This window comes from Pongo abelii, chromosome 1 (genome assembly GCF_028885655.2).
Source record: "Pongo abelii isolate AG06213 chromosome 1, NHGRI_mPonAbe1-v2.0_pri, whole genome shotgun sequence".
NCBI classification, from domain to species: Eukaryota; Metazoa; Chordata; class Mammalia; order Primates; family Hominidae; genus Pongo; species Pongo abelii.
Window position 1 is genome coordinate 5,883,678 of NC_071985.2, and position 16,863 is coordinate 5,900,540.

Sequence of the window (16,863 nt, forward strand, 5' to 3'; positions counted from 1 at the left end):
TTCAGGTTCACCGAACCTTTCTAACTCCTGCTCATATCTGCTTTTGAGCCCCTCTAGTGAGTTTTTCTTACTTCAGTTAGTCTGCTTTTCAGCTCCAGAATCTGTTTGGTTCCTTTTCATAATTTCTGTCTTCCTACTGATATTCTCATTTTTCTCATACACTGTTTTGCTAATTTTTTTGTTGATGGTTTTCTTTAGCTCATTCAACATGTTTAAGACAGTAGATAGTTGATTTAACACCTTTGACTAATAACTACAATGGGCTTTAACGGGAGAGTTTCTGTCAGATCTTTTGTTGTTTATTTTCATTATGTTATTTTTTATTTTTTGAGAACTGTATTTTTTATCTTATTTTTATTTATTCATTTCTTTTGAGGCAGTGTTTCACTCTGTTGCCCAGACTGGAGTGCAGGGCATGATCATGGCTCACTGCAGCTTCAACCTCTTGGATGCCACCATGCCCAGCTATTTTTTTTTTAATTTTTCATAGATATGAGGTCTCATTATGTTGCCCAGGCTGGTCTTGAATTCCTGGGCTCAAGGAATCCTCCTGCCTCCACCTCCCAAAGTGGAGAGATTACATATGTGGGCTACCATGCCTGGTGAGAACTAGACCTTTTAAACATTATGTTGTGGTAGATCTGGAAATGTAATCCTTCCACTCTCCAGGGATTGCTGAATCTTACTTGTTGAGGGTTGAAGTGATGAACTGTTTGTGACTTTTGTAAACTGTTTGTGCAAGGTGTGTAGTATTTGTTATAATGTGGTTACTGAAGCTTCTTCTATTTCCTCTGTGGTCAGCTATTGACCTGATAAAGATTGCTTTCAATATCTGGCCTCAAAAAGGAGAAAGAAAAACAAACACACACACATTGTCTTTATATAATAAATTCCTTGGAAGTTTCTTAGGTCCGTGGGTATTGAAGTACTGGTGGCCAGCTTTTGTGTTGGTTTCTCAGTAATCAAAAGCAACAATGAGATCATGCAATCCAGTATTTGGAAGACTAGTTCCTTTTTGCGTACCCTGGCTCCAGGAAGCCACACTAGGAATGCAGGAGGCTGTCTCCAGGCTGCTTCTTGGAGCTGTTGGGATTGTGGCTGTGGAATGAGTGATAGCTGCTACCATGAAAGATGGAAATTCTATGACATTTATCACCCTCTTTTACTATACTCCAGAGTTCCAAAATAGTCACTTCAGATCATTTCTGTCAATTGCATCTTTAGATGCTATCTTCTTGTCCTTTTTTTTTTCCCCCTTACAAGCAGGATACCTGAAATGCAGAAACGTAATGTATATATTTTTGCAGTCATTTAGAAAGCATGAGGGACTGGTAATTTAATTCAGAAAGTCTATTCAAAAACCCATGTCTATTTGACTAATCCAGAAATTCTGGAAAGAAATATACCTGCTATCACATCTGGTTAAGACCTTGGTTGTGTTCTGTACAAGTTGCAAACCCAAAGGCTCCTTTCCCACCATTTAGCGGAACCTGAGTTGAATCACGTGCCTTGGCTACTGAAGAAACTACCAACCAGGTTTCAGTTTTATGCATGTGTGGGTGTTAGTAATATCCAATTAGTAGAAAAAGAGTATCTAGTACTGAGGGACTAGTCGGAAAGCTGTCTGACAGGGAGAAAGTCTCATATAAAAACAGACAGTAGCTTCCTGTTATATCACATTCCCACTCAGCAGAGAAGCTGTAAGTGGACTTAGAGTCATTCCCCAGCTCAAGAAATAAATATTCCACATCTTGAGTATTATGTGTTTTGTTTGTATTTTTCAGAAACTATGTATTGTTTTAAGTCTTATTAAAGTCAAGATGAAATATGTAAAAAGCCATTGTTTTTATTTTATTTTATCCAACTGTATAATTATTGTATGTTTATATTGTACAATTATATATTACATATTTATTTGTGTTTTATATAATTATGCTTGATATTATGTAAATACTTAAAGTATGTTTTTAGAGCATATGAATAATGCTTATTAACTCTGGGACTTTGCTATATTAAGAAACTTTCTGTTATCCGTATTTGGCTGTCATGTTTTAGTTTACTGTATGTAGGCTGGATTTATTTTCTTTTAACATGTCTTAATATTGGGTTTTGTTTCAGTTCCCTTGAGTAAACTTGTAACTGTTGACCTATTTATTCATGTTGTGTTTTAAAATCGTCCCCTGAAAATACAGTATGCAAATTATATACTATATTTAGATTGGAGGGCTTTTTTCTCCAGTAAAATTTGGATTCCCCTTTATAGACCTGGCCAGGAAGTATATATTCTGAACCAGGGAAAGAAATGCTAAAAACCAAATTGACAAAGTAGACAGATGGAAAACCAACAACATCTGCATTAAGGAGTTGAGTAAATGGGAGATTTAATAATCCACATAAATCTACTATATCAGATAAGCTGAGGAGGGAGTATGAGTTGATTGTTGTAGCTTTACAGAAAATTATTTACTTGCTTTGGTGAAACCCATTGTTTTTTCATGTGTGTATAGATAACATATGATATTCAAGATTTTACCTTAACATAAAGTTCTGCATTTTACAGGATTTTGGTTTAATATATAGAGATATATTTCTTATTGCAGAATATTTCATTTTACTGTAGTATAGTTTGCCTCTAACTCAAGTGTAGTAGAATATACCATTGAATGGGAAAATATTTACAAGTATTATTCTTTTGATTCATAAGAAAGAACTTGAGTGCAAACTGACATTATTCTTATTTTACTGAAGAAGAAACTAAGGGACATGGGATAAATAGCTAGTCTAAGGTCATGCAGAATAAAAAGTGGTAGAACCAGGATTCAGACTCATATCTGTCTATATGACTCCAGGGCTTATTCCCTTAATGACCAAGCCCCATTCTCTAGGATAACCGTTCTCAAAGCTCTCAGTCCACAGACCTTCGGTAAACCTTACAAGGGTCCACAGGGTCAAAACCTTTTTTGTAATGACATCAAAGCATTATTTGCCTTTTTTATTGTATTGACATTTGCCCTGACATTACAAAAACAATGGAAGTTTTTGACTCTTTAGCATAGATCAAAGTAGCGGCACCAAATTCTCCAAGGAGTAATTGTATTCATCATTGCTGTATACTCCTGAGTTTGTTTGTTTTTTAAGCCAGTTTCACTTAAGGATGTTCTCGATGAAATGGTAAAAGTTATTAATTTTGTTAAATCTGACCCTTGAGTCACATCTTTCAAATATTCTATGTGACTAAATAGAAGTATACATAGAGCACTTATGCTGTATACCAAAGTGCTGTGGTTTTCTGAAGGAGAAATTGTGTCCTTATATGAGTTGTCTGCAGAACTAGACGCTTGATTTAATAAAATACCACTTTACTTTAAACAAATGACTGAGAGACACATTTTGGTTATATAGACTTGGGTGTTTGACAGACAATGTGAGCTTGTCACTTCAAGGAATTTAAGTGACAGGATTTTTTGTTTTTTTTTTTTTTGACCAATGATAATATTTGAGCTGTCAAGAGGAAGTTAGAATTTTAGAAAACTTGATTCTGCCATCATGAGCTTCACAGCTGCCCTGTACTTAAAAGACTTTTATGGTAAGATAGGTGGTAATGTTAACGAGTGTGATGTTTTAAAATAGTATAATGAAACACGTCAACATTTGGAAGGTCTGCATTACTCAGGAAATGAATATTTTCCCAAGGACCAATACATGGTGTTACGAAATCCCATCAAAGTATAAGATGGTTTTTCTTTTTTTGTTTTTTTGAGACGGAGTTTCACTCCTGTTGCCCAGGATGAAGTGCAGTGGCGTGATCTCAGCTAACTGCAACTTCTGCCTCCCGGGTTCAAGTGATTCCCCTGCCTCACCCTCCCGAATAGCTGGGATTACAGGTGCACACCACCATGCCAGCTAATTTTGTATTTTTAGTAGAGTCGGGGTTTCTCCGTGTTGGTCAGACTGGTCTTGAACTCCTGACCTCAGGTGATCTGCCCGCCTCGGCCTCCCAAAATGCTGGGATTACCGGCGTGAGCCACCGTACCCAGCCATAAGATGGATTTTCCTATAACATTGTGTGAAAAGTTCATTAATGTGGTTTCAGATTCCATATTGCAAAAAACCTTCAAGAAATTACTGCTTATATAATTTTTATGTAGTATCAAAGAAATTACAAAATAATTACAATTATTTGAAAAGCCTATTAAAATACCTCTCTCTTTTCCACCTGTTTATGTGTATGAAGCCAGGTTTTCTTTATATAGTTCAAGTTAAGCAGTATATGGCAATGGATTAAATTCAAAGCTGATACCGGTTTTATTTTTTTAAGGTAGACATTAAAGAGATTTGCAAAATGTAAAATAGTGCTACTCTTCTCACTTATTTTTGTTTTGGAAAATATGGTTACTTTGTTATAGAAATGTTAGTAATTTTTAAATGAAATTGGGTTAATGTTATCTTAAATGAATTAATAAATACCAGTTTCATTTCTAATATGTAAACTATATATATACGTACATATATATGTGTATATATATGTACATGTCTATCTATATATATGTAGATATATATGTATATAGATATAGATATAGATATAGATAGATATGTATTGCCCATGTAAACAAATGCTCTTTGGAGTTCATTTTTTAAAGAGTATAAGAGGGTCCCAAGGACAGAATGTTTCAGAATTGCTCCTCTAGGAAAACGTATTAAGAAAATAAAGTACATGTGAGGAAAAAGAAATTGAAATTGTATTCTGTGGTTTACACCTGGTAGACAAAGGAGCAATTTATTTGGTCAACATAGTTCTTAATCAGGTATCTTATATACTTACTGAATTCATTGTGTCTTTCTCAGACCATTTGTACCTAAGACATTTATTGGTACAGTATTGCTATTTTTCTAATACTAACATGATGCTAACATGAGCATTTACTTGAGGATTATAGACCTTTATAAACTATGCTAAAAGGCTTTCAGAAGTATGAAAACTATAAAAGTTTGCTAGTTGAGCACCCACTTATTGCCTTAATCTCTTCCTTTTTAACTGGACTCTTAGTGGATTCTGTGGGCTTACTTCACTGATGAGAATTTAGTGTATATGTCATTTCCTGGGACCTGTGGACAGTTCATTTAATTAAGTATAAATGTTGATGAATGCAGTTCTATTCTTAGGCCTTCCAGTGTTTGGTGAATAGCCACTAAAGCTAAAAATATCTGAATGTATATTTTTCTTCATGTTTCTCTTCAGGATGACGTAGCTTTGCCAAAGACTTAGAAGCTAAGCAGAAAATGAGCTTAACATCCTGGTTTTTGGTGAGCAGTGGAGGCACTCGCCACAGGCTGCCACGAGAAATGATTTTTGTTGGAAGAGATGACTGTGAGCTCATGTTGCAGGTAATTGCATCAACCTTCTCTATATGTGTTTATTCAAAACTTGAAATTAGTGTAAAATCTTTTTCTACTCCTGTAGAAAACAGTGCTATTTAGATTTGAACTTTCTCTCCTTTTAGCTCCAGCTATCATTCTAATTAATTTTTTGCCCCCATGAATCATCTAAATAAAAGTTCTAAGTCTTGAGGATTCAATTTAGAAAAATAAGTTCTCAGAATAAAGAAGTTTATTAGTAAGCAGAAAGTTTCACATTATATGCTTTTAAAATAAGACATTGCAAAAATCAGCATAGCATGGAGTAAAACTGAATTTTGATCACTGATACTTCAGTGGTAATGGAAGTTAGTTTCATCACTTTTAGAGATGTTCATTATGATACCTGCCAGGAGTTCAAGCATAAGTAAAGATTATTGACAATTTTTAAAAGTAAATTTTATTGTGTATATTTAAGGTATGCAACGTGATGTTATGTGATACACACAAATAGTATAAAAGTTACTGTAAGTTACTCCAAGTAAAATGGATCCTCAAGAGTGCACAGTCTCAGGAAGAGGGTCTCTACAGGAGTAAGAATCAGATGGAGGAGGCATAGATTCTTACAGGGAAAACACTATAAAACAAGCTCATCCAACCTGAGGCCCAGGACGGCTTTGAATGCGGCCCAGCACAAATTCATAAACTTGCTTAAAATATTATGAGGTTTTTTTTTTTTAGTTCATCAGCTGTTGTTAGTGTATTTTATGTGTGGCCCAAGACAATTCTTCTTCTTCCAGTGTGGCCCAGGGAAGCCAAAAGATTGGACACCCTTGCTATAAAAGGACAGGGACTGGAGTCTTTCATTCTTACCAGAAGTTTAAGTAACAGGAAAAAAGGGCCTGGTCAAAATTGCCTGTCTTTGCAGTTTTAAGCTCAGATCAGCTAAGGTTTTCCCATTAGTATCAGAAACGTGATTAAGTTAGCAGTCTTTGTTAGGATTTAAATTATGTATTTCAGAGAGATTTTTATTAAATTTTCATTGAAATATCCAAACGGGTTGTGAACATCAAGTTGTCATGCACCTTCTGGTTCAGTTTAATCTAGAGGAAATGTGAATTTGATTATGTAGAAATGAAAACAGTTTAATGCTTAAGTGGTTAGATATCCATTACATATTCTTCCTATTCCCTCAGTTTTCCTTGACTCAGTCACTAGATCTGTATTATGTTCTGTAATCTTGGTCTTCTGCTTAATTCCTGTCATGGGTGCTGAAACACATTGATACTTTATATACACTTCATAATAACTAAAAACATAGGAATTTTTTTTCGTTGGCTGCTTTTTTAAAAAAATAGTTACACAAATGGGATTGTCTTGTTCTGTGAGTTCTTTGCCTTGAGTTCCTGACTACTCTTCTTGAATTGTTACTGTCTTTATTAAACAAACAAACGATGTATTCTTGTGATCCCACATAACAGGCCCACTCCTCACTCCCTAATCCCCAGAGTTGTAATGGCATCTCACTCTACTCAGTGGACTGTGTTGTTGTCTTAGGTCTTAAGTGTGCTCTATCTTTTGCTGTAGGTGTTTATGTACCATCAGTGTTCACCATAAGCAGTTGGAGGGCAGGGTACATTGTAGATTAAGGATATTCCAGATTTCAAACAAGTCGTAGACTTAGTGAAGCAGCCTGTCCTAAATTACTTCCTCCCCAAATCATTTTTTCTCAATATCCCTCATCTGTGTTTATCACACTCCTTCGAAAGCCACCATTCTCTGGCTCCATGAGTAGCCGTTTGACTCCTTTATTCCTATATCTAATGGTAACATTTCACTTTGCTTTGGAATTTGCCTTTTCTCAACTCTAATTTAGATTTTTTTCTTTGAATTTCAGTCCATTGTCCAAAGGATTTCTGCCCTTTTCCTATGTACTCTTTTCCTCAGAGAGAGATTATTTATGAGGATCCGTTCAGTATTTATTGAGAGCCTACATGTACTTGAAATCTCACTTCTCTTAACAACATTTGGAGGTTTTATCCTTAGACTAGATCAGCTTGATACATCAACAATATGGTGAAATTATTTTGCTGAGTGGTGCTTTGTTGCTTCTTGACAACTTAAGAACTGAATTTAGTATTTCATTAGTTTAACCAGAAGAATAAAAATTTAAAATAATGAAAACAAAAATGAATTTTAAGTAATATTTAGATTTAATGCAGGAGTTTAAAATCTCAAGTTGGTCCACCCTCAAGTCTCCAGCAATTAATCACTTCACCTTTAAGTTGTCCTACTGGTTGCTGTTTCTGGCGGAGGCTTCTGCTCCTGGCAAGCTGTGATTCTCTCTGTATTTGCTTGTCTCTCTACTTTTCAGGGTGGTAATTTGCCTTGTGACCTCAGGTCTCTGAAAAACTAAGATGAGTTTTTGGTTTTCAGTTTGTTCAACATTTTTCTTATTATGAAGATGGGAGTGATGACTTCAGATTCTTTCCATGTTGGACCAAAAATTGGAAGTCATGTCTGTTCCCCATTTTTCATACTCTCTTTGCTTTTAGTATACCAGGGTTCACACAGTAACCCCGTAATACATGGTGATCAAGTTCAGATTCACTGGTTCACAGACTGTTTCTTCTGTGACAATAATGATATTTCCTTTCAATGCCAATTTCCACAGGCTTATCGCTCTGCTTTTGGGTGCTTCCATCTGCAGACAACTTACTAAGCTCTGGAGAGAGACAGAGAGAGAGAAAACTTTAAAAGAAACTTAAAAGCAATTTTCAAAAACCACAGTTTGCCATTAAAATACCTTTTTTTTTACTTCCAGTCCCTTTCCCTCTTAGAGCTGTCCCGTGAATTCCAGTTTTAGAGCCCATATTTTAAGTGAAGATAATTTTGTTCTGAAACATGTCATATTGTGTCCCTTTTCCTCTAAATCTTTGGACTCTTTAAATAGTTTATGCTCATTTTTTGTTTTGAAAGAAGAAAATCCTACAAGGTAAATGTTTTTTACAATAAGATATGTAAAACATGGTAAAATTATAATTCACATGATTTCTCTATAACAGTTTTAAATTTAAAAAAATTAATACATTCAACGAAGTCAGCTGATGTAAATTCTTAATAGTAGAACATGTGAATTTAGTAGAAAAGAATATCTTTAAAAATTTATGCTTTCCTCTTTGGGGAGTGATGCTAAAAATTTTTGTTGTATAGTGGCACTATTTTAATCTCATTTAATCCACATTTACTTTGATAGTTCCCTGTATTTACTGTCCTATTAATATTAGGTATCTAGCCAAAATGTGACTGGTATTTATTCTAGTATTTTCTTGTATTTATTAACTGAAAACATTCCTTTCAGTCTCGTAGTGTGGATAAGCAACATGCTGTCATCAACTATGATGCGTCTACAGATGAGCATTTAGTGAAGGATTTGGGCAGCCTCAATGGGGTAAGTCAACGGTTTATTTTTTGTCTTGTTTGAACATTTGTTTAATATTGTAAGAAGAAAAATTAGATTACATTTCCTAGCTACATTTTCTTTTTCTTTACTTTGTATGTTATTTTTAAATGCTTATCAGGTACATAGCACTTTGGGGACCATCCAATGGAATATGAAACTAGCCCATATTCCAAAGAAACTGTATAGGCAGATGAATCCAGAAGGTGGTTGTCATTGTCTGTGATGGCTAAAGAAGACTTCTTTAAGGAGTTGGAACCTAAGCTTGACTTCACTATATGACTGTAATTTATGAGGGAAAACGGTAAAAAGTCATGGTAGTGAGAATGCAAAAAAGTACTCTCAGGGACAGAGAAGTAATGGTTAAGTTTAGAAAATAAAGATGGAGCCGGGGCCGGGTGCGGTGGCTCACGCCTGTAATCCCAGCCCTTTGGGAGGCCAAGGCGGGCGGATCACGAGGTCAGGAGATCGAGACCATTCTGGCTAACACGGTGAAACCCCGTCTCTACTAAAAATACAAAAAATTAGCCGGGCGTGGTAGTGGGCGCCTGTAGTCCCAGCTACTCAGGAGGCTGAGGCAGGAGAATGGCGTGAACCCGGGAGGCGGAGTTTGTATGAGCCGAGATCGCGCCACTGCACTCCAGCCTGGGCGACAGAGCGAGACTCTGTCTCAAAAAAAAAAAAAAAAAAAAAAAGATGGAGCCAGGGCTGGACGCGGTGGCTCACACCTGTAATCCCAGCACTTTGGGAGGCTGAGGCAGATGGTTTACCTGAGGTCAGGAGTTCGAGATCAGCCTGGCCAACATGGTGAAACCCCGTCTCTACTAAAAATACAAAAATTAGCTGGGCGTGGTGGCACGTGCCTGTAGTTCCAGCTACTCAGGAGGCTGAGGCAGGAGAATCACTTGAACCTGGGAGGCAGAGGTTGCAGTGAGCTGAGATGGCACCACTGACCTCCAGCCTGGGCGACAGAACAAGACTGCGTCTCAAAAAAAAAAGAAAAGAAAAGAAAGATGGAAAGGTGCCAGAGGGTAGACAACTTTCTCTGCTAGGGTAAAAAAGGTGAAACAACACAACCATTTGCCTTCACAAATATAGTACATTATCTAAACGCCATTGTTCATTATTCTTGGAATTCATACTTTAAATATATTTTTGTGTTACTGAAGTGAATTTTTTCTTGTTTCTTCATTTGGTCTGTCTACATTTGGCATATTATAAGTAGCCACAAACTAAAAAGAGTGCTGAAGAAAAACCATCATTTTCTTATGGTTCTGCTAATACAAGCAAATACTGTGTTGTTCCTATCTGTGCTGTTGAAATTCTTAAAATGAATTTAACAGAAATAAGTGCATCCCAACTGCTTCAGACTATTCATGCTTTTCAAATGTACATCAAACATTATGTACAAGAACATGCAGAAATTTGGCAAAGATGGTAATACATTTTTTTTACCAATTCTGAATTGGCCTGCTACTGAAGGACTTTTATATTTATTCTTTGAGATAAATACAAATTTTTTATAGGCATGTTTTCCTGTTGGTTTTATTCAAGCCTTTTTTTTTTTCTCTGTTGGTTTTATTCAAGCCTTTTTTTTTTCTCAAAGCACATAGAATTGAGTGTATGTTCTTCATGTTTGCCCTGAAAACTCTCACATTTAGCATTATCCGCCTTTCCAGATTGATGCTCCATCATTACATTTTCCCTTGCTCTTCTTCCGAAACAGTAGTCTTCCTGCTGTGCTATGTCTTTCTGCAAATAATTTTTTAGATTTTCTTCAGTCTACTATTTCTCCCATCTGCCTTGCCATTTATAAAAGTTTTACACATTTTTTAAAATAAAGCTCAAATTCTACTTCTTTTTGAAGAGATGAAACAGACGCCCATTTACTTAGGAATTTTAACCTGCTGATGTTGACATGTTGAAAGGATTAAAATTAACAGAGATAGGCAAAGTAGGTAGAAACTGTTGTAACATTAGGCATAAATGTTAGCAATTTTGATTCTCAACTCCTCTTTGCTAGAATTTCTCTCCTCCTTCTCCACACCCATAAGCCTTTGTGTCCTTGATCAGACTAGTATTAAATCTACTTTTATACCTCTGTAGCTATGCTGAATTATGAGCTCCTGAATAAGTTCATGTGCCTTCTGCTTCTGTGACCACAGTGCCTAGCAGAGGGCTCTGCACGGTGCATGAACCCAGTAAATCTTTCTTGAGTGGAATTGAATTAATTTTCTACTTGAAGAATTTATAGTGAAAAATTTTAACTTCTATATGTGGAATTTTTAACAATGTTATATTAAGTCTAGAAAGTTTCATCTTGACAACAGATGAACAGTGGTAGTCTGTATGTCTTTACATTGTTATTTTGGAAAACAATAAGCGGGAATTACATCAGGGTTTTAGTCTTTAAAAGCCTGTGATCAAATACGGAAATTACTTGGCGTTGGTTCCAAAAATAATCAGGTGAAACATGGCATTTTTCTAGGTTGGCCTTTCTTATAATTTGATTATACTCAATAATATTGTGAAAGATACTAACTCATGGAGAGCAACATCTGCATTTTGAGCTTGAAATCAGGACCAGGATTTGAAACTCAGATCTGTTATTTATCAGCAGTGTAACCTGGGACAAATCACTTAATCTCTCTGAAATTCAGTTTCCTCATATATACTACCTTCCAAAGTGTGTAAACATGTAATGAGTTGAAGTTTATGAAAGCAAAGATGCAGTGCAGAATCTTGCTTCAGCTATTAAATGATGAAATCATTCCCGCTCTGTAGTATTGTTATGAGGATTAAATGTAACAGTACATTTGAGTGTGCGCTTAGTATAGAACTTTAAAGCATTACATAAATGATAAATATACTGTTACCCAAATGACAGGCTAAGAAACATGCCACAAAGGTCTTTGGCAGCCAAAAAATGTCAAAAGTCTATGAACTACCAACTATCATGCATTTTAGTCATAAGAGAACTTGTAGACTATTATTCACAACCTATTTACTCTTATTATCCATATTATTCTAGAACTTTAAGTTAATCAGGTTAAAAGTAGTAATTTTGGAGGCAGGGGGACACAGTGTAGTGGTTATGAACCCAGCTTTGATGTCACCTTGGACAAATTACCTAAGTTCTCTATTCAATTTTTTAAAAAATAGAAATAATAAAATGGTACTCACAGGTTGTGTGAGTGTGTTGTATGTGTTGTGAAGATATAAATAAGCTAATAATTTTAAACAACAGTACATAGTAAGCATTCAGTAAATATAAGTTATTTTTATTATGGTAAGAAAAGCAGCAAAGACAAGTTTAGCAACCTGTAGACTGTATACTTTTCAAAGAATTCACTGTTACTGTTTAGAAAAATCACTTACCAACTAAATTCAACTTAAAAATGATCATTTCCACTCCTGTCCCCTTTCACCCTAGCCCAGAATACACTCCCAAGGGACCTAGATCTACAATTTACAGAATTGCCACCAGAAATGAGGTTGTTCTGCCTGAGAAAGCTACAATCGGTTCCGTTGCTGATATTTTAACGGGCCATTTTCCTGCAAACCCATTGAAGGTTCTTTTTCTTTGGGAACCCCTGTTTGCCTTCAGTTCCTCCTGCCTCCTGCACTGGGGCCCTTGCCCCTCTGGTAGCCACCATGGCGTCTGCCCTACCCCTCCTGTGCCATTGCAAACCTGCCATTTGTTACTGGACTGCCCCCATCGGCAGTCTGCGTTCCAGACACATTGTGTCCCCTTTGCACACTAGAGTTCCTGCCAGCATCACACCTGTGTGGTACAGCGTAGAGAATGGTCATCACTAAAGGTTGAAAGGAAAGCTTAGGGAAGGAGAGGAGGCTTTCGTAGCTGGCAGAGAGATTGAGGTGGTTGTGCTCTGTTCACTTTCCCAGATCATCAATGTAATGTATGCTGGCTATATGATTTTATACTATCAATTGTGTCATTTAGTTGTATGTAAATTAAATAGGTATTTATTTAAGTTTGGTTTACTTCTGTGGGGTTAGTGGTTTGAATGGAGGAATTTTGGGAGCTGGTTTAGCTTGGGCACCTAATCTTTCTTCATGTGGAACGCTCATAGGATTTGTAATTCAGAGACCTGAGTTCGAATCCCAACATTGCCACTTCTGGACTCCAACATCTTGATGGCTACTTCATTCACTTTGCCTCATTTTCCTCACCACCAGGTCTCTACCTGGTGTGTTGAAATGGCACTGACAAAGAAACAAAACTCATTTTTTTTTCCGTATCTAAGTTATTAAAATTTGATCTAGTTAAATGATTTTTCCTCTTGCTCTTTGAAATTTTCTCTTTTCCACTGGTAATTTTAGACCTTCAGGAGACTGTTTCCTCACAGATGTTTTCACTTGCATTTTTGTGAACTGAAATTTTGTGTCTGGCTCATATTTCCTAAGCCTTTTTAGACTTTAGGGAATAGTTCTGTCATAAATGGCAGCATGTAAAATTGTATGTTTCTCGATCTCTGAAAGTGCCTAGTACACATGTTCAACACACAACAGGTGCTTAATATTTAAGAGAGTTATGCAATCTTAAACTTAAATGGATCTTCTAGGTCATCACAGGCCTTTTGAGTAAATGTGGTGTTTTAGGTTATTAGAGACAAGTTTCAAATAAAATTGGCTCAGAACTTCAGAACTGTAGCACTCCTCTTCAATACTGTATCTAGTTGTTTATCTTTTGCCTACCAGACATTAGTAAATTAACATTTTCTTTCGTTCTTTGGCATCATTTTCCTCAGTTCTCCTGTTTTGTAATTACAGTCATGCATCCCATAATGGCAGACCACATACACGGCAGTGGTACCATAAGATTATAATGGAGCTGAAAAATTCCTATCTGTGTTACAATTGCATACAATATTCAGTATAGTAACATGCTGTATAGATTTGTAGCCCAGGAGCAATAGGATATACAGCCTGGGTGTGTAGTAGGCTATACTATCTAGGTGTGTGTAAGTACTGTAAACTCTATAATGTTCATACAGTGAAGTAAATCGCTTAGTGATGTGTTTCTCAGAATGTTGCCCCATTGTTAAGCAATGCATGACTGTATCCTCCGAATACTTTAGTAAACTCAAGACATAAGTTTTAAAACACTGAAATCTTCATTTTGGAAGTGAACCTGAAGTTAGAGTTTATAAGTCTCTGAAGCCTTTGAATTTTCTTTGTATTACAATTTCAACCTTTCTTTAAAACATGTTGGAAGCTTCTGATTTAGGATTACTCATAAATCATTCCAAGATATAATCTAGAGTCTTAATGATATTCCCCTGTCTCTCTATATATGCTTGAAACTAAGATTGTAACTTTTTCTAATTTCTTTTGTAGACTTAAAACTTATTTTATGGCATATTACAAAGAGCTATTTATGCATAGAAATATGAGAGTTTAATAACCTAATCCCTTTACGTATTTTACTGTAACTTCCTCATCATGGAAGGGCAGTCTTCTCAAATAAGCTATCATGGCCATCTCAAATCTAATAAAATAGAAGATGATAAAAACAAAAAAACCAAACACTGGATGTTCTCACTCATAGGTGGGAATTGAACAATGAGAACACATGGACACAGGAAGGGGAACATCACACTCTGGGGACTGTTGTGGGGTGGGGGAAGGGGGGAGGGATAGCATTAGGAGATACGCATAATGCTAAATGACGAGTTAATGGGTGCAGCACACCAGCATGGCACATGTATACATATGTAACTAACCTGCACATTGTGCACATGTACCCTAAAACTTAAAGTATAATAATAATAAAATAAAAGGAAAGAATAAAGTAATTTTTTAAATTTCAGTTTATCAAAGAAAAACTTGTTGGGTGTTTATTTGATGTCTGCATAGGCAGTTAACCATAACCTTTGTTCTGTGTTCTATAAATTTAGCAAATTCTAGGCCCTTAACTCTCAGTATGCCAGTAAAAATAGTCATCACCATTTACCATCTGTATCCAGTATCGGGGGAACCCATCCCCGATAATTCAACATTATTTCATGTAGGTTCTTTTCTATTTCTCTAAGTGTCAGCCGGTCTGAGAAATAAAGGGAAAGAGTACAAAAGAGAGAAATTTTAAAGCTGGGTATCCGGAGGAGACATCACATGTCGGCAGGTTCCGTGATGCCCCCCAAGCCGCAAAACCAGCAAGTTTTTATTAGTGATTTTCAGAAGGGGAGGGAGTATATGAATAGGGTGTGGGTCACAGAGGTGACATGCTTCACAAGGTAATAAAATATCACAAGGTAAATGGAGGCAGGGCGAGATCACAGGACCCAGGTGAAATTAAAAATGCTAATGAAGTATCATGTCCCACTGGGCACGCATTGTCATTGATAACATCTTTTCAGGAGACAGGGTTTGAGAGCAGACAACCGGTCTGACCAAAATTTATTAGGTGGGAATTTCCTCGTTCTAATAAGCCTGGGAGTGCTACGGGCAACTGGGGCTTATTTCATCCCTTATCTGCAACCGTAAAAGACAGACATTCCCAGAGTGGCCATTTCAGAGACCTCCCGCTAGGAACGCATTGTCTTTCTCAGGGCTGTTCCTTGTTGAGAAAAAGAATTCAGCGATATTTCTCCTATTTGCTTTTGAAAGAAGAGAAATATGGCTCTGTTCCGCCCAGCTCTCAGGCAGCCAGACCTAATGGTTATCTCCCTTGTTCCCTGAACATCGCTGTTATCCTGTTCTTTTTTCAAGGTGCCCAGATTTCATATTGTTTAAACAATTTGTGCAGTTAACACAATCATCACAGGGTCCTGAGGCGACATACATCCTCAGCTTACGAAGATGGCGGGATTAAGAGATTAAAGACAGGCATAGGAAATCACAAGAGTATTGATTGGGGAAGTGATAAATGTCCATGAAATCTTCACAATTTATGTTCAGAGACTGCAGTAAAGACAGGCATAAGAAATTATAAAAGTATTAATTTGGGGAACTAATAAATGTCCATGAAATCTTCACAATTATGTTCTTCTGCCATGGCTTCAGCTGGTCCCTCTGTTCAGGGTCGCTGACTTCCGGCAACAATCCAGTGGACCCTTTTTAAAAAAAATATTGTACAAATAATTTACAAAAGTAAAAATAAAAGGGTAATTAAAACAACTTGAAATTTTAATAAAAAATTAGACATGACAAACTCAAATTTTTATTCCATGTTTTCCTGGTGTTTAAATGTATATACTACCCAAAATGGGCAGTGTTGTTTGAATGTAACTAACTGCTCATCAGTTGACATGTATTCACCTGGAACATATATCCATCTTATAAATGTTGATTCCAGATCTCAAGTACTGTATGTCTTTAGTTAATTCTAGTGTATTATTTCTGGTTCTTCTTGTTCTTGCATGGTCAAAACACAGTGTTGTAAAAATTTTGGCTGGGCGCAGTAGCTCACCCCTGTAATCTCAGCACTTTGGGAAGCTGAGGCAGGTGAATCACCTGAGGTCAGGAGTTCAAGACCAGCTTGGCCAACCTGGTGAAACCCCATCTCTACTAAAAATACAAAAATAAGCCAGGCATGGTGGCAGGCGCCTGTAATCCCAGCTACTTGGGAGGCTGAGGCAGGAGAATCGCTTGAACCTGGGAGGCAGAAGTTGTAGTGAGCTGAGATCGCGCCATTGCACTCCAGCCTGGGCAACAAGAGCAAGACTCCATCTCAAAAAAAAAAAAAAAAAAAAAAAGACTTTACAGCTTATAATTTTGTTAATAGGATAGCCATCTTTTTTCTTCCATAAAGTGCAAAACACTTGTTATTTTTAGATTTATAAACAATAATTAGAAGCTCAATCCAATAATTTTATGTCTACATCATCTCTTCCAGTCACCTTTGTGTAGATACTTGTGTTGAGTATATGTCCACTTACATACTACATCAAATAAGTATTGGAACACAGATGGAAAAAAAGAAGGCTGTCAATATTTCTTTTAAAATATGACACTTCTTTTAAAATGAGGCTGGCCATGGTGGCTTATGCCTGTAATCCCAGCACTTTGGGAGACCAGTGCAAGAG

General features: G+C 36.5%; 1 protein-coding gene across 31 annotated transcripts in view; it reads left to right on the forward strand.

Moving 5' to 3' along the window:
- CEP170 (centrosomal protein 170) overlaps positions 1 to 16,863 on the forward strand; it is a 130,383-nt gene that overhangs the window by 23,821 nt on the left and 89,699 nt on the right. For all 31 annotated transcript variants that reach the window (XM_054550172.1, XM_063724399.1, XM_063724385.1 and 28 more), the window contains exons 2-3: positions 5,240 to 5,385; positions 8,717 to 8,806. In XM_054550172.1, the coding sequence (XP_054406147.1) occupies positions 5,281 to 5,385; positions 8,717 to 8,806 (195 nt within the window). In that variant the 5' untranslated portion in view covers positions 5,240 to 5,280. The remainder of the gene's footprint in view (positions 1 to 5,239; positions 5,386 to 8,716; positions 8,807 to 16,863) is intronic.